Here is an 18,691-nt window from a genome sequence, read left to right as displayed (position 1 = left end):
ATGTCTTGGGAAGCCAAAGAGCAGGGAAGAGTGGGGCATCTGCTCCTGAAGGCCACAGCACTCAGTTTCTGGAAACAGTTGAGCAGAGCCAGGCTGCCTTCAAGGATTCTGCAGCTTCAGCATCAGAAGCCCCAACTCTCCCCACCCATTCAAATCACTCACAAGCTGGCCACCTTCCCCCTGAAGTATGGATGCACATCCAGGGGCTTTCCCTGGCCCAGCAAACACCTGGCTATGGAACATAAGAGGGGAAAAGTTTTACAGGCAAAGGACACTCCTGTGGAGCACATCACTTGAACCCCACCATGAGAGCTGGCAGGGGGACCAAGAGGGGGACACCTCATGTGGGGATCAGCTGCTCGCTGCTGTTGCAACTAGCACTGCAAGCTTAGAGGAAATCTGGCTGCTAAGAGGACTGGATACCCTGGGATTTTAGTCTCAAGTTGAGGGACAGCTCCAGCTGGGGTTAGCCACTGGCTGCTTTATAGTAGGTGGATAAAACATGGGTGGTGGGGCATCAGTTCTGGCCTCTTTTGTTGATTGCAAACAGCATTTTCAGCAGGCTGAACTAAACACAAGGGGTTTTCTCCTACAACAGGGCACTCAAGAGTTGCCAAGCAGCCATAGCAGAGCACATCCAGCTGCAGATTGTTCCTTCAACCTATGAGGGAAGCGTGTTTGTTTTGCAAGACAGGAGAGATGTGCTTGGCTGGTTTCCACTCCCACCCTAGGGAAGGCTGTGCATCACCACTCTGTTTCTTCACAGATCTAATCATCTGCTTCATCTCTTCACCTTGCAAAAAGCTGCTGCAAGAAGCAGCCTGATAATAAATTGCTGCATCTTACATTTTAAATCCTCAACACAATCAGCAAACTGCTTTTCCTCCACACATTAAGCTGCCCAGAACAATGTTTCCCAAACAGGCCAGGCTTGACCTGCAATACTCTTCAGAAGATGCTATCCCACAGCCCCAGGCAAGCCTGAGCATCTCTGCAAACATGGAGCTTGCTAATGAATGGTCCCCAGTTGCCCCGGATCTAACTCTGGAGTGAGGTGCCACAGAAAATAAGCCCAGTTTTGGAAGAGGGTGCACCTCTGAGCAGCAGATGGGATCAGACAGGTAGTCTTTGTCCTAATCACTGGTTTTTTCAGTATAAGGAAAAAAATACTACAAGCTTCAGAGTTTTCCCTCCAAGATCCTGTTAAATTCATTAGCAGCCAACAAAGAGAGGGAATTCTCCATTTGAGGTCTTTTCAGAGAATAAGACAGTACAACACTGTTAGTGCAGGAAAGCACAGAAGACACATTTTCTAGGGCTGCAGGCCACTGCTAGACTGCATGAATGTTTATATGAAGGTCCTTTTTAAAGTCTTCACATAAAGGGTCAATAACAATCCGAATACATAAACATGTACGCAAGTTAGTAAACTCATAAGCTAACATATAAATTGCTTATGCCCATCCATAATACATACTTTCATCTCATTTATATTGCATACTCTTCACATCCATGACGTGCTTATGAGGATCCATTCAACAAGTTAATCTTTGATACAGATTAAGCATGACCTAAATTTTAGTCTGCATCTCTCATATGCTCCCTCAGGACAAAGGTTTTATTCAGAGAGCTCTGGTTCCTATAGGCAGCCTCTGTGCCCATAGGGGCTGCTGCACAGCTCAGGTACCTGCCTGCATGGATGCAGACATGGCTTGAGCTCCACTCCGTGCGAGCTCAGGACTGCCTGCACCCACCTGAGCAGAGATGCTCCCACATCCCTTTCTTCTCCTTTCAGCCACATTTTGCAGACAACAAGCATCAAACAAAGCAAAAAGGAAAAACCAAACAAACAAGTAAAAAAAGCCCCAATATGAACATCACACTGCTTGAATTCTTCATCTTGGCTGCCTTGATGCCACAGCAAGCAGAGCATCAGGGCAAAGAGGGAGGGAGCATGTACAAAGAGAGACAGAGGGAAAACAGATCACACAAAGAGGAAATAAAAACACAAACCAAAACGGGTAACAGATAAGATCAGCAGCAAAAGAGGCAAATTCAGGAGACAGGCACTCGTGAGCATGACAGGTGAAGCGATGCGAGCAGCCAATACATGACTGTGGGTTTCAGCAGATAGTGTGATGCTTTCACTCCCATCCAAACAGCTGCCCCATGACTGCCTTCTCTGTGCCTATCGGCCTTTGCTGAAACCAGGATGCAGCAGCTCCCACCCCAACAGGCAGCCTTTAAAAACTCAACCTGTGAGCCCATGGAGGGCAGCTCTGACAGATGGGCAGGGCTGGATTTGGCTGCAGGGGCTGTGGGCTCCTGCCTGACGCTCACGGCCCAGCGCATTAGTGTAAGCTGCCCTCCTTGGGTTCACCATTTCAGCAATCACATAATCCTGGGGATTAAGCAGTAAACAGAGTGCCTGCTCAGCAAAGGTCTGAAAAAGGTTGTGTGAGGTACAAAAGAGGGAACCAGAGGAGGACTGGCTTGACCCCAGTGTGATACAGAGGACCAGCAGCTGGGCAGCACTGAGAATCCCATTTACAAAACCCACAAGCTTCAGATGCATCAGGGAGATTATGTGATTCCAGCTGTGTAAAGCTGGAATTCATGTCACCAGATGTAAATGCCGAAACAAGAGTTAATCTCTAAGATTGCCTGTGCCATTCAAGAAAAGAAATGAGGCACCTTCCATCCCTCTGGAAGCTGTTGTCTGACACTGGCCAAATAAGCTGCCCTTTCCCCTTCATCAGCTCTAAGGGGGTACTGGGTTTACCAGCCCAGATACAAATTTCTTTGTCATAAGCATGGAAACTTAAATTAAACTAATCCCAGGATATCTCACATGTGGTACTTGCTTTTCATGCTACCACAGGCCTGCTCCATCCCAGCAGCTCATCGCCCAAGCTGAATAAATATCCCTTTGACAGTGATATTTAAAAATATGCATCTTCTGTAGCATGTCAATGAAGTCTGAGGGCAGTGGCTTTATATAATAATTAACAACTGTTTGGGGAAATTATTCGTTAAGTTTTAAGGGCAACATTATTTGTCATTCTTGTCCTAATTAAGATCAACACCAAGGAAATGTGGCTGCCTTGTGGGAAATTACGCTTCTTCCAGACAGTACATGAAGCCTCTTGAAAAGTGAAAATTTAGCAACAAGTGCTTGATTTTGAGAAAAGCTCTAGCTTGGGGGAGTTCTCTTATGGACTTCCAAGAAAGACCAATCCACCCATTCAGGAATCTGTACCCAAAGTATCATGCAGAGAGGCTGCACGCACACTGAAACCCCAGTGAACAACACATACCATCATGCTTCAGCACTGACCTGATGCTTCCACACCTCAAATCCCATTCCAAGGCATCAGCACCACAACTACAGCTAACAGTGAGCTTTAGCAACCTTCAGCTCTGTGAATGGAGACACAGCCCTGTAATACAAGACAAGGCTAATAATATTTTTTGGACACATTGGTCTGGGTAACACAAATGACACGGTGATTCAGCTTAATTATAAACTTCCTGTTAGAAATATCAAGGTTGCTCTGATGGCACTGTCAATTGTTCTTCTGACTCATCCAGTTGTTCTTGTAACCTGGCAAAACAAAACCTTCTTTGACCCTTAAGGTATAAATAATTAAAGAAACCATTATTTTGAAAGAGTACCTGGCAATTCATAGTTGCTGGAACACCATAGTAACACACAGAGAGAATTCAACATTCTGCTTAGGGACAGTGGCTTTTATTACAATCTCCACTCCCTGAAAGACAGCCATAAAACACCCATTTCATCCCTCATTTGAAAGAGGCACATTAACTCCCCACCCCTTTATGCTTCCAGCAAGGTCAGATAGATCATCACTAATCAAGGGTGAATCAGAAATCCACATGTTCCAGGCGAATCTTACAAGATCAGTAGTTCAGAAAGTCTTGCTCATTTGACACACAGGCTTGAACCTTCCTGCAAGTTAGTTCTACCTTAAAGCGCAGAGCTAGAGACCCAGCAGGAAAAATTCAAGGGCACTACACCCCTTTCCATCTCACAGCCTGACCCTTCTGCATGAAAACAGGACCCTCATCCCCAGGTCCAAGGGGAAAAGATATTCATGGTAAACAGAGAGACAGAAAGACAAAGCCCACAGCAAAACAATTCTGTGCCTCTCTGCCTCAGCAGAACCTCCAGCACAAAGCAAGAAGCAGCCTCCTTACCAGAAAACTCTACGGGCTCCCAAAGCAAGAATGGCTTTTTTTAAAAAAGCCATGTTTTTAACTTACCTCTCAGGAGGTCTTGAACATGATTTGCAAAGCCTCAGGACCAAGTGGGCTCCCACAGCACACAACAGAGCATCACCCCAGGCTCCTGGGAGGCATTAAGGCAGCAGTCAGTTAATTAGGGTAGGGTTTGCAAGAGCCTCCCAGCCTTCTCTCACAGACAATACGGAGTGGCAGCATTCACTTCATCAAGGGCAGGATCAAGTTATTTGTGGTTCACAGTAGCCCACTTGTTCCTCTTGAGGTTTTTGTCTCTCTTTGGCATAAACAACTTGAAAAGCCTGTGCAGCTAAGTTCCCAAGTCCTACACAACTGTGAAACTTCCTTTCCAATCTCCCTTTGGTGAACTCTAAAATGCCACATGGGGCATTAACAATCCCCATAATAAACCCTCACTAGTATGACTACAGGATACATTTTTTTTTTCCATTACTCTGTCTTCTATTTTATTTAAGAACTTGATTTTGGGAGGCACAAAAGGCCTGATTTGCAAAGATGCTGTGACTGAACAGGGAGGGGGGAACACAGATGTACAGCTCTTCTGAAAATCACATCTCACACTGTGAAACCAAACACCGAAAAATTACCAGTGAGAACTCTATTTTTAGCTATCCTGTGTCATAATATTCACCGTTCCCAAGCCAACTTTCTGGCAAATATTTAGAGTGAGTCTCACAACCCCATGCTTTGTCAACAAAGCTCGGTGATTACCTAGAGCGGCTGCAGGCACAGCACCTGCAGCACTGCAGACAGCAGAGCTTCAGCCCGTTACCATGGCACTTCTAGGTGGATTTTGACTGTTTGCATGTAGAGAAGGCAAGATAAACCTACTATGTCTTTAATATGTGATAAGCAGGGCACAACTAATCCCCAAATAAAATGGCTTACAGGGCTCATCTAAGCCAGGGGAAAGTGAATTTTCACACCGGGCATTTGTGGCAACTCTGAACTGCACTTGCTGCTGGAGAGCTATTCCTGGATGGGTGTTGGTCACAGTCAGAAGCAGATGCTGCTGTGCCCAGGGGTGGTGAGGCTGCAGCAGGAAGAGCTGAGGTTGGGCACCACACTGCAGCCAGCCCCATCGCCTGCCAGCAGCCACATCCCAGCACCTTTGTGCTGGCAGCAGTATGAACACAGGTTCAGTCCTCAAAGCCACCCAGGTGAACCCACCCCAGGAAACCCCTGCACTTGTGCAGTTCAGGAGATGTAACACCTCCGTTTACAGCACAGCCCATTTAAAGTGAATTTTAGATTAACTACCAGCACAGCAATACATGGTTTGTTGCCGCAAGTCAGATGCACCCTGCCTTCTACCTGGTTTAAGTATCACCTGGTGCTTTGATTCAGCAGTAGAGGGTCAGGCCTAATAAACCCACCTTTAACCCCTCATCCTCAATTCGCTGTGTGATTGCACCCAAATAATTATTCCCGAACTGACACTACCCTGAGAACCAACTCCAATTAGAGGATCTGTAGGACAGAACGAGAAGGCCCTCTCTGCTCTCTTCTCACCCCATTAAATCCACCTTTCTGCTTGGACTGCTTTTATCTGCTGAAGGCTTCAAGGAGAGCCATGACCTTGATTCCTAAGGGAAGAAGTTAAGATTAGCAGACATTAGGATCTCTTCCTACTTAGGGCACTTGGGGGGGCACCCTAAGAAGTCCTTCTCTACAGGAGCTATACTGCTTGTTGCTATGGCCCCAGCACCCTAAAAAGAGCACAGCACAGTCCAGAAAGGGCTCCCAGAGAGGTAGGTGAAAGAGAGCACCAGCAGAGGTCTAGCATTCACTAAAATACATGACACATCTACTAGACAACCACTCCCACCCTCAGCAGTCGTGTTGCACGGTGAATTAGCACTAACGAGGCACTTCCATTTAGTCCCATGTCTGTGAGGTTGTAAGAAAAGCATCCATGCTGCAGAACAGGCAGCTCCCCGATAAACACAGCAGCCTGTACCCCACTGAAGGAACAAGTCCGCTATGAAATGCTGTGCAGAGCAGGATTTGCACATGTAATCTCTTGCACTGCACGCAGTAAACAAGCCAGTGTGGCCCATACTCATATTCACACAGGGAGGGAGAGCTCCTGCAGCACAGCTCTCCCCCAGGTGTGACAGCCACCTGGCACTTCATGAACAGCCAGCGCCTGGCAGTGTCACCTGAACTGCTGCAGCAGCTGCTGCTTTCTTTACCAAGGAGCCCCCCTGGTGACAGCCACATGTACTGCTTGCAGCAGGGAACGTGATACGGCACAAATCACTCCAAAATAAGATTTTTGATTAACTGCTGTGGCAGGGCCCAAATCAAAGAGAACATTTGAGGTAGCAGAGCAATGGTGTGTGTGCAGGCACAAGGCAGGGTGGCAGGTCATGGGAACACCCACTTGCTGAGATCTCCAGAACCACATGTGCCAGCTCAAGGGGCACCACAGCACCCTTTCAAGCAGCCCCTGCCTACTCACCTCAGCACAACAACTGGGACCAGTTGTGTGATGATTGGTTTTGGAAAGCCCTTTCCTAAAAGGCTTCTTCAAACAAAACTACTCCATCGCGGTGATCAACTTCCCTTAAGCCACACAAAATTCCCTCCCCTGGGAAACCTGCAAAGCTACACTTGAGTGTATAGGCATATTTAAATGTTTCTCAACCTGCTTTTGCATGTGTTATTTGGGGATATAAGTGGTGAAATCACATCTGCTTCTTGAATATCTACACAGCAATATTTAACATTTTATTTTAAACATTTGTGCTTTAATTAATTTAAATGCAACCCAGCCATCCAACTATTTCACATATAATCCCAGGGATTTAGTAGCACCAAATGCAGCATCACAGCTAAATAATGGAAAGGTAGCAAAATTTAAAATTTGCTGTAAAATTAGCATATTTAGCATAGTAAATAGCTTTTCAATTTGACAAGGGATAACCATTTAATGAAAATGTGTATTAAAAATAATCCTGTTAGGTTGCCCAATATTTGTCAGCCTTAATCCACACACTATAAGAAACCCAGATCAGAATAACTTTTCCAAAGTCTGTGTATCTGTATATATTTATGGTATTATCAAGAGTAACTGCAATAGTTGTATCAACAGAATGAGATGCAATTTTCACAAGCAGTAATCGAAACAGTAAAGTCATTGCTAAGCCTCTGATAAATCTAGTGTGTTCTGCCTACAGTTATTACCAAATCAAATATACACTTAATATTTCATTTCTTGTATGAGTGAATTACATTTAGTCCTCCTTATAGCTGTCACTGCATTTAAGCGACATCACAGAAATTTACAGCCAGAACAGACACCAAACACTTGGCCCAGCCAATGTTTCCCTATCTTGAAATGTTGCTCTCTAATACACTCCCTACCTCCAACCCTGTTCCTTACCTTCACCCAACGCCTGCTCACTGCTCCACAGCTTCCCTGCCAAGTCACTGCTGCCTGCTGAATGCTAACTTTAAAGCAAGGAAATGCAGAGATTTTGTTATTTCTTTTTTGAGGTTCACCCTGAAAATAAGTTCAAAAAGAGATAAATCATTCAATTAAATACCAAGAAGAGACAGAGATGTGGAAATTCAACTGTCACCATAATCTTCCCTGCTTATAGAACCAGGATTAAACTAAAGCAGGTGGCAACTCACAACTGTTTGTGTCCAGAATCAGAAGAATACATTTCAATGTCTCCTAGAGCAGAGGTCCAGGGCTAGGAAGATGGAGATCCATTCTGAAGCACTTAAACATACTTACTGCAAGCTCCTGGATCACATCAAACCAAAATCATTACAGGAAGTGCTACAGCCACCACAAAAAACACCGCTGAAGCCAAACGCTTCATCTTGATTTTGAATCATATCAGGACTTTGCTGGTTGAGTATTTAGGAGATAAATACTGACAAAATATTTTCGTTTTAATGAGGCAACATCTTCCAGAGAGAAGCAGGGAAGCTCTGGCCAACACCAGTCAGAAAGCAGACTCACTGCAGTCCCTGGCAGCAGAGCAGCCTACAAGGCTGCAGAATGATGCAGAAGGAAAACAGGCAACACAAGGTTGGTGTTTGCTGTTGCCTGCCCCAGATCTACATGAGCTTACAAATGCCTCTGAGTTAGAACACTGGGGCAACACCTCAGGGAGCTAGATTCTGACAGCTGACTGAAGGATAAGCAAGGTAGGCAGCTCCCTACCTAAAAGAAGGATAGGAAAACACCTGGCAATGTGGCTAAAGGTATCAGAAGCCACCATCAAAATATGAAATAAAATGCTGTGTAAGTGCTGTGTAAATGCTCACCTGCCAAAGATGCAGATAAGTATGAAGCAGGAATGTGGAATGAACTGAAATGGCATTGTCCTTCCCTGGTGCTGCACCTTTGAGAGCCAGGGATCCAGAGGTAGGTACCCTTTCTCCAGGAACATACGCAGGATATACTTAGATTGCAAGAACTAATTTGCGCCTAAGTATTAGTTCATCTGCAAATAAATACCTGCAGGCATCTTCCTCTAGGGCCAAATACCTCAGTCTTCATATGACTGGCTTTGTTACCCCACAATTTGTTTGGATGGCATTAAGTCTTAGCTACCTGACAATCCATTTACTGGATCCTTGTTAAAATGAAAATCTAGCAAAAAATTAAACTCAGCTCTCTGCTAGGCCCAATCCAGGGGGTGCAAGAATGGCCCAAGCCATCCCTGATTATATCAGTAGCACTTCGTAACAGAAGTAGCAGCACCCCCCACCCCAAAAAGAACAGAAACACAGCTCAACATTTTGGAGTTTTTTTGCAAGCTCCACACTCAAGATTTGGACACGTAAGAACTGCAAACTCTCCCCTACTTTCAGCTAAGTCCTGCAATACTTAGAAAACACAAATTACTTACCAGTGACAGGTAGCAGAAACTGGCCTGGGGTATATTTTTTCCCAGCCTGCATTTCAGAAGCACTTGAGTTTATCCAACACTGGAGTCTTCACCCTTAGGCCAAGAGGAAAACCTCAACACATGTTCAGCATCAGGCAAAGGCTCCAAAATGCTGTATGGACTAAGTGGTATCACCTGTGGCACAAACTACATATTGTACAATAACCAAGAGAAAAGCAGGAGTAATTTGGTTGAGAGAATTACAAGAACATTCCACTAAGGTATTGTTCTCTAGATATTTGAAGTTTAAAAAAAGAAAAGACTAAAAGATGTCTTTTACCCAGGGTCCCACAGCTATCTCTAAGAGCAGATGACCAAACACACCATTTATCTGATGATTAATGATTAATGATATCAGTAAGATCTAATCACTGGGGGCTGAGATATTCTCTAAAGGGATAAAGCTTTCCCCTCATTTCTCTGCAGGTCCAGGAAGCAGCAATATTATCATTATTTCAAAGATCCATTGGGCATAACTTGAAATGTAAAACCAGTGTCTGACACATATTAAACATTTTTCCTATTAGCTTAATCTTTCACCATTCTTCATGTAAGGATTGTTTTACCACAGAAACCAAGACTATGTGGATCATAGGATCTCAGAAACAGTCCCAAGGGATGAACTCCTAACAAAAAACTAGCTGTCCATCAGCAAACGGGACACGAGACTTAACTCTCTGTAGCTCTCAAATCTTTCCTGATGAAAGCATTTACTTCTCATAGTGCATTACGCACAAAAAGAGAGGCCAAAGCTCCAAGAGGTAATCAACAGCTTCAAATAAAGCAGGCTGTGGCAGACTGTGAAAAGTAGGCTTGGAATAAGACAACTCCATTCACTCCCTGCTTCTGCCAGGCAAAATTTCTGATTGACTGGTGTGCAGGAAGTGGTTACCCCTCCAGGAATCACACCAGACTGTTAATGTGCCTTCAGATTCACAGGCTGACTGTGCCCTGTTGCAGGCAGGAGCAGCTGCAATTGTTCTCTGACCTCTTCTGGACACAAATTGCTGTAATCACCCCAGGAGATTTGAGAAATCGGGATTTTCTACTCATTACACTCTGATGTCGCAGTTACTTCCTGAGGACAAGGCTGACATTAGGTTGCTTTTTACTCCTCCACATTGTCAAAATTTCAATGTTTGACATATAATGTAAAGTGAAAATGCATCAATTAAGGAAGCTTTCTTACCTGACCCCACGTGTTTGGCTTTTTTAACAAAATACAGTAAAAAATGTAACAAGAGAAACCACGCTTGAGGTTACTCTTCTCCCATTTTATCTGCTGCTATTAAAAGCCATTAATTTTAACAGCAATAAAGAAACACAGGGGATAGCTAGGGATCAGTTACGCATAAATTTACCACCAACATTAGAGTGTTGCATCATCAAATATATCCAGTTTTACTTATCCCTTGGTGTTTTTTCCTCTACTAGCCTAATCACTTTCCACTTTGCAGACAGCCTACCAGACAGCCATTCTGATTCACACATGAATAAAAACATCTGCACTTTCATCACTTCAAATCTCTCCTGTTTCTCCAAACTCCATTTCAAAAAATATTCCAACGGGCCATTTAAATTTTCATTGAAATTTATTTTGGGGAGTATTAGTTTATTTTTTTTGAAAGAAATAAAATACTTATCTCCTCAATTCTTAAGAGGATCAAGTGTCCAAACAACTGGTATCGCAGTCAAATTCGAAAGTAATCCATTTTCAGTAAACAAGTGTTTCATCTAGGCTTGGACATCATCTGTTCAAACTAAGCAACAGCAGGACATTTCAATCCTTGTGAGAAGGGAGAATTAAAATAGGTGGAATCAGATGCACAGCTTTTCTCCAGACTGTACAGGAAAAATCGACTTGCGTTACAGCAGGCACATATACCAAAACTGAGGCATTTAGACATCAGTAGCACCAATAAGATTAATAGCAGCCACAGCAAGCCTTGTTCTCTTGTGGAATGACTTCTAATTCCTATCTAATCTATCTCTAATGCGTGCACAACTACAGTATCTATTACCCCATAAGAGCGATGCTTGGCTAAAAGGGACATTCTTCCTACCTCCCATTATAACTGATTACTTGGCCATCATATCCATTCCTAGCAGTCCTAGTTCCAGTTCCTATTTCCCAGGATTGCAGACAGATTAAATCTTTCTGCCCTAATTGTTTGCACATTGATCCTTGGCACATACCAAGAATCAAAATGAGAAGAGATAGCTATAATACAGGCAGACCATACTCAAAGATCAGAAGTTTTACTCTTTTTCTACATCACTTAAATATATAAATTAACACATTTGAATATAAATTAAATGCTGCTAAATCATACTTTGGTCCAAACTAATCTCAGTATTTTATTACTGTCTCCTTTGTGCTCTAAACAACACAGCCTTAACACTGAGTTCTGATGCTTTTATCACTTAATTTGATCAAAGATTTGACTGCTAAGAGAAGCCAAGAAAAAGCACAAAGCCCAATTTGCTGAGAAGGAAATGCTGGTATTTAGGCAGAAACAAGCATTACATTTCAGTGCTTCAAAATAACGTCTGGTTGTCCAATTTAGCACATCCCTATTCCAGTTCCTAATACATTCTTCTCAGGCCGCTGCAATCACTGATCTGTTACCAGCATCAGTGCTGCAAGGCCTTTATTAGAGATGTCAGCTAACAGTCCTCCACCTTGAATTCGACTTTGGGATTAGGATTTTTTAATTATTTATCAGGGTTTTCTCCCTAGGATAGCCTTGTGCATCCTGCTAGCTTCAGACTCGGGGGAAGGGCAGTCACATACCATCTCCCATGCAATCAAGAGCAAAGGAGCAAAGAAAGACCAGCAAGTCAGGTAACTGTACACCAAGACAGCATCTCTCAAAGAAGCACCAAAAATACTGTGCTTTAAGAGAGGGAGCGCTTGAGCAGCAAGAAGCAAACTTCAGTGTTCCTTCCTATGAAGGAAGAGGTTTTGAGTTCTATAAAGCTTATTCACTTTAAATATGCTTGAAGAAAGACAGGCTTGCAGGAACAGTCCTTGTTGGATGTTAGCCTGTATCATGGATAAACTCCTTTTGTACAGCAAGGCAGTAGCCATTTTCAGTCTATCCCACTGTCATTTCACCTCACTGCAGATCATTTCCAGGCTCCTTCACAGACCAAACACCTTACACCAGTTATATAAAGCACAGTCATTTTTACTGCTCTGTTTAGTGTAGAATAACCATGTTGTAGTGTATGCATTGTTTTCACTACTGTTATGTATTAAAACCAAGACTTAACTGCATGATGCAGAAGCTCAGAATACTGCCCCCCTCTGAATTAGCTGAATTTACCCTGAAACATCATCTGTTTAGTGCAGTCCATCTGAAAGTCAGAGCTAAGCACAACAATTTCACTAGACATCTACCAACCACGAGTAAGCAGCTATTTCCTGAAGAACTTGCATGTCCTCAGAAAAACTGTGATTTAAACAGAAATCAGCACACAGCTTTGCCATTGGAGCACTGAAACCAGCACAACAGAGTCCAACCAGCTCTTTATTACATGAAATACTGTTCCCAGGTAATAAAGAAAAAGCAATCAAGTCCAGAAGCCAGCTGCATCTTATTTTTCAGTACCCAGAATACCCAATTTAGTTCCTTACCTTCCATACCAAGTTTCTTCCTGTTCTTTAATATATTTCAAGACAAATAGTTTAATTCACAGCACCATTTTTAAATTACATACCCAGAAAGAAGTACAAGTCGTAAAAGGTTAGGCTGCAAAAGATTTTGACATGCATTTTACTATTGTTGAATATTACAAGACAGTTGTTTATTTTAAACATTAAAGTGCCAGGTTTATGTACAAACTTAAAATAGTAAAAATGGTAAACTTAAAACCTGCTAAGAAAGCAGTGAGGTCATCATGCAGTTGCCTCCAGAGTTTTCTACAGGCTATTCAACAAATTTACAACTGGAATTTCTCAGCTGTTCCTGTTTATGGTGAGAACAGAAGCCAGGGGTCAGTGCCCACAACCTCCCATCTTGCAGAAGGAAGTACCTGTATCTTTCGTGGAGTGGAGTAGCATGTACTGTTAAGATACACCTAAGCATTCTATGCATTAACACCATTGGCCAAGTCTAATTAAAAAGGGTTTTACTGCTGGAGCTACACCAGCCCTCTAAAGTACACCAATATCACCACACTTTACAAGAGTGGGATTTCAGTACAGGAACCAAGTCACACTGTGACTCAGCACATTGAGTGTTTCCCTGTAAACAGGGCAGGATGCACATTAACGCACATGGTCCCAGGTCACTTAAAATTCCGCATCCAGGGTGAAAGAGTTGTCTGTGGGCTTCGACATGACTCCCATCCTCTGATATTCACCTACTCGCTTCTCAAAGAAATTTGTCTTGCCTTCCAGAGAGATGTTTTCCATGAAGTCAAAAGGATTCTCTGCTTTGTATATCTGAAATACACAGGCAATTCTACAGTCACTGCAGGTGCTCACATTTTGAGTATGCAAGAGCATTAGAGATCAGTTGGAAGGAGTCTAATGGCAGCATCAGCAGGCTGACTATGTAGTGAACAAAAAATCTCTGCCCCAAGCCTTTATTCTATTTGTTCCTGTCTTCTTTTAGGTGCAGTAAACACAAGCACAACTACTAATATAGCTTTTTCCATAGCATCCTTTTGGCTTTTCTTCTGTGGGTCTTCAAACAGGATGTAGCAGCATGACTGCTAAATCATTTTACAAGTTAAAACAATATTGCTGCAGCCAATTTAGGATTTGGATTTCTGAAGGAAATTAAATTTAACATTATCTTTCCCCCATGAAATATTCAATGTATTAGAGCCTTACCTTGTTAAATCCCAGTTCCAACATAAGCCGGTCTGCCACAAACTCAATGTACTGTTTCATTAAAGTGCAGTTCATGCCAATCAGCTTTACGGGCAGCGCCTCCGTCAAGAATTCCTGCAGATAACAATCATTTTATGTACAGAAACTGGTATTCACTCTCTATCATCTAGGTTAATTTTATGCCCAACAGCTCCCCAGCTTTGTTTGATTGCAATGAAGTTCCTAAACAAGGGGCAGACAGTTACCTGTTCTATGAGAACAGCATTCATGATGATTTCCTTTACTCTCTCCTCTGATGGTTTGTGTATCAAGTGCTTGAACATGAGGCAGGCAAAATCACAGTGCAAACCCTAGAAAGAAGTTTCAGAAAATTATTTCAGGAACACTGATTTAGAAGAGCACAGAGTAAGTGGCATCACCTTTGCCACGTTACTGTTCCCTACAGACAACTTTCTGCCTCACCAAAAGGCATCACAAGCAAGTTCTGCCAGTGCAAGGCACAGCAGCTGTGAGCATTGGTGAGAACCCTCCAGCTACTTTAGAAAAGTAAAATGCTAAGTTCATTCATACACTTCTGCAAGATCCACAATGACACATGTTTACACACTTTGGTGAGCTTTATAGTCTGCCTGTTTCTAAATATACTCCTGTTTTAAAATATAGGCTCCAATTGAGTATCATTACTTTGAGCTACTGTGGCACATTACCATCTTAACTGCTAGAATTTGACTCATACCTCATCTCTACTGATGAGTTCATTAGAAAAAGTGAGTCCAGGCATTAATCCTCTTTTCTTCAGCCAAAAAATTGATGCAAAGGAGCCAGAAAAGAAGATTCCTTCCACAGCTGCAAAGGCTACTACACGTTCTCCTGTTGAGAGAAGATTGATAGTAACGTTACCCAGAAAGCTTAGCAGGATGGATACACAGAAATTGCAAATAGACCAGTGAACTGCATCCTGCAAAGCAAATGAAGTTGTTTTTGCCTAAGTGTTTCTTGCCTAATAAGTTTTAAGGACTATGGCCTGTACTTATAACTTATTAAAGATTTCTGATCATTAAACAAAACAAACATGAGAGGAAGTAGGAACTAATCAGACTAGCTATAGCTACTAAGTAGCTGAAGCCAAGGCTCCTTCCCCATGGGTCAACCCCCAACATTATCCTTTTTCAGATAGCTCACTAAAAAGAGCAGCCATTTTGGCAGCTGATTTAAGTCAGTGTCTGCTAATCTTTGGCCATGAAAAATGCTTCAATACTAGTGAAATAATCTGTACCATCTCATCATCTCACCTTTGAAGCAAGACATGAGGCATCACCAGGGCAGAGGAGCTACAGCCTCCAACCAGACATGTTTGATGGCTAAAGATGGCTGTAACACGTCCTGACATGTGGCAGCAATTTACAGTTTGATCATATAGTCAGGCATATGATGATTGCCACATGACATTATTCACAACATCAGCAATCTTACAAAGATTTCCTGTCAGTAGCTCATTTGAAGATGAAAACTATTTTCTTCATGTTCAGGATTATAGCAGTGTCTTATACTGGAGAGCATGTACTCTGTGACAGCAATAATCCCTGTTAACTGTGAAGTCTGGAGAAATGGTGGTTCCTTCCATCTTTAGGGAAGGAATTTCACTTTGCTTCCAATAGCTCTACTCACCATATGTTGCTTTCTTGTCCCCAATCCAGCACATGGCCCAGTCTGCCTTCTTTTTAACACATGGTAACGTTTCAATAGCATTGAAAAGAAATTCCCTGAGAAAAATAAAACTCATTAGGATCAGATCTCAGCACAACAAAGATTCACTGCCATAAACAGTCTTGATCACTTAAGCATGCTCTGCACCTTCATGCCGGTAATTCTCCTTCCCCCGCTCACCTGGCACCAACCTAGCTCTATTTGTTCCAACCAACTACCTTTTCTTCACCTACCCACCACATCAACACCAGTTCACATGAATTCCCATGACAGTAGCAAGGGGGAAACTGTTTCACCAAGTGTGGTCGTTGAACAAGGCTTTCAAAACTACAGATTAACCAGGCTCCACTTTACAGTATGAAGGCACCAGACCTCTCATGTAAGCAGCTCTTGCTGGAATTTAGCATCTCAGAGTCAAAATGACACAGCAAGCTTTCTAAGTAGCAGTAAAACTCACTGTAAAACTTAATATATTCCCCTTATTTGACTGCTCCATCTTCTACATTGTGTAATTCCTTTATTTCAGTACTGAATGATTTCAGTTTCACTCTTAATATAAGCAAGGTCTTACACCTCAGAGGAAAAAAGATATTGTGAAGTTAAACCACTCTTAAGCAGCAGTGGCATTTTATATAAGTCTAATTTACATCCTAAAATTAGTCTGAAAGTCAGAGAATAAGAGACATGCATTAGTTAAGTTCTGAATATTTACTGAGTTCTGAACTTTTCATCATCAAACAATACAAACCTCTCTTTAGAATCCTTAATGTAGGTGTCAATAAGAAGACTGTACATTTCTGAATGTATATTTTCCATGGCAATCTGGAAGCCATAGAAACAACGAGCTTCTGTGATTTGTACTTCTTGACTGAACCGCTCCACCTAGAGGAAATAAATAAGCATTTGCAAAAGTGTTTTTGTAGGTTAGAGGGATTAATGCCATATAGACCAGTTATTGATCAACCCACAAAATCATCTTCAGATTAATTCCAGACATGTGGATTACTAACAGCAATATGCAAAGCTGTAGGCCCTCAGAGTTTCAAGTCGTGAGGTTTTCTTTGGTCCCATGGGAAATGGGAAAACTTGTTAGTTTTACTTATCCCCCATTAGGGAGAAGAGCATAGAGGGTAGAAGCAGAACATGGGCTCTGAAACATTAAAATGTTACTGTAGGGCAGCACTCAGTGTCCCATGGGGATTGGGCAAATTTGGGGATTACAAAACCGACCCCAATTTGCTAATTAACACAGGACAGCACTACATGTTGTAATGCTGTAACATTCCATCATCCAGCAAACCAGCTGGATCAGCCACAGCAAGCATGTCAAACATGTGAGTTATCTGCCCAAAGTGGTATTTCTGTCGGGATTTTCTACACACTCACTAAGTTTTCGTTGACAATGCCATCGCTGGCAGCAAAGAAGGCAAGGACATGAGAAATGAAGTACTTCTCCTCAGGCTTCAGGGACTCCCAGTGCTGGAGGTCTTTGGAAAGGTCCACCTAAAACATTGCAGGACAAATAAGAAACGGGCGCTCCGGTGGGAGGCCCGTCCCTGAGCACCGGGGCCGCCCCGGGCACCGCCCCAGAGCTGCGGGCAGGAGCGGCCGTGGCCGCCCACCCCTCACCTCCTCCGCCGTCCAGAAGGAGGCCTCGGCCTTCTTGTACATCTGCCAGATGTCGTGGTACTGGATGGGGAAGATGACGAACCGGCGGGGTTCTCCCGCAGCAGCGGCTCCTCCTCCTCCACGCCCCGCGGCACCTGGAATGGCGGGAGAGGGGCTCGGGCTGGGCTCGGGGCGGCTGAGGCGGTGCCGGCCTTTGGAGGGAAACTGAGGGGCGGCAGCTCGGGCAGACCCCCGAAAGGGAGTGGGGCCGGGAGGACGGAAACTCCTCCCCGAGGAAGAGGGACTGGGCAGGGCGGAGAGACCCCCCCTGAGGGAGAAGAGCCCGGGAGAATGGAAAGACCACCCCCCGAGGGAGAGGGGCCCGGGAGAATGGAGAGACACACCACCCCACCCCCCCCCCCCCCGCCCCCCAATAAAGGAGAGGGGCTGGAGCGAGGGGGTTGTGGTGCAGTGCCCGGCGGGGACCAGCGGGCTCGGTCGGGGGCAGAAAGGAGAGACCATCGATGGGGAGAGAAGAGCGGAGCAGAGATTGCCGGAGCCTCCGGGGAACAGGACAAGGGCGGGCTCGGTGCCCAGGGGTTCTGCACTCACCGGATTCTCGTTGCCCTCCTGGAAGATCTTACGGGCTGTCTTACTGGCCAGGACACGGGCGCTGCTGAGCGCGGGGGGCTGCGGGGAGAGAGGGGCAAGGTGAGCGCGCTGCAGCGCTGCCGGGCGGGGGGTGGGAGGGCGGGCGGGCGCTCACCGTGTTCTCCTTGTCGCTCAGCGCCAGACCCTTCATGGGCGACAAGCTCTTCATAGGAGACTGGCTCTTCTTGGGCGAAACCCAGGGCTGGTCGTGGCGCGCAGCGAGCGGGACGCGGGCGGACAGCATGGTTGAAGCAGCAGCGGCGGCAGCAGCAGAGCGAGCGGCAGCGGCGGGGCGAGCGGCAGGAAATGAGAAGTCCCGCGCCGGCCCTTTATATCCCCTTCGAAGTTGGCGCCAGAACGGCCGGCTGGCCACTCACAGCCCTCGCCACGCCCAGCGCCGCCCGTCCCCGCGCTCCCATTGGCTGCCGCCGCGGGCGGGGCCCCGCCTCCCGCTGTGGCGGCGGCGGCGGCGGAGGGAGAGCCCCGCCCCTCGCTTTGGCGCCAGCGGCGCGCGGAGAAGGCGGGAGAGCGCGGCGGGTCCCGCGCCGCTCCTGCGCGGAGAGGCCCGAGCGCGGGACCTGCATCTTGCGCCTGTTTGGGAAAGATTCGGCTGCGATGGAAAAGTCCAAAACTCTTTTCTGGATATGAGAACGTAGCCTGGGCTTGGGGTACAGATCTGGAAATGCCA

At 44.8% G+C, this 18,691-nt stretch overlaps 1 protein-coding gene across 1 annotated transcript; it reads right to left on the bottom strand.

The window, feature by feature from the left end:
- Positions 1 to 12,708: 12,708 nt before the first annotated feature.
- On the bottom strand, positions 12,709 to 18,247 carry RRM2 (ribonucleotide reductase regulatory subunit M2). The gene is given in 11 exon segments (XM_039569987.1): positions 12,709 to 13,644; positions 14,038 to 14,151; positions 14,283 to 14,387; positions 14,774 to 14,907; positions 15,706 to 15,800; positions 16,493 to 16,626; positions 17,131 to 17,247; positions 17,374 to 17,459; positions 17,462 to 17,507; positions 17,965 to 18,042; positions 18,119 to 18,247. Coding segments are annotated over 11 exon segments (1,191 nt in total). The 3' UTR covers positions 12,709 to 13,491.
- Between the last annotated feature and the right edge of the window lie 444 nt (positions 18,248 to 18,691).

This window comes from Corvus cornix, chromosome 3 (assembly GCF_000738735.6).
Source record: "Corvus cornix cornix isolate S_Up_H32 chromosome 3, ASM73873v5, whole genome shotgun sequence".
Lineage (NCBI taxonomy): Eukaryota > Metazoa > Chordata > Aves > Passeriformes > Corvidae > Corvus > Corvus cornix.
Note: the sequence above shows the minus strand (reverse complement) of the source record. Positions and strands in the feature narration are given on the sequence as shown.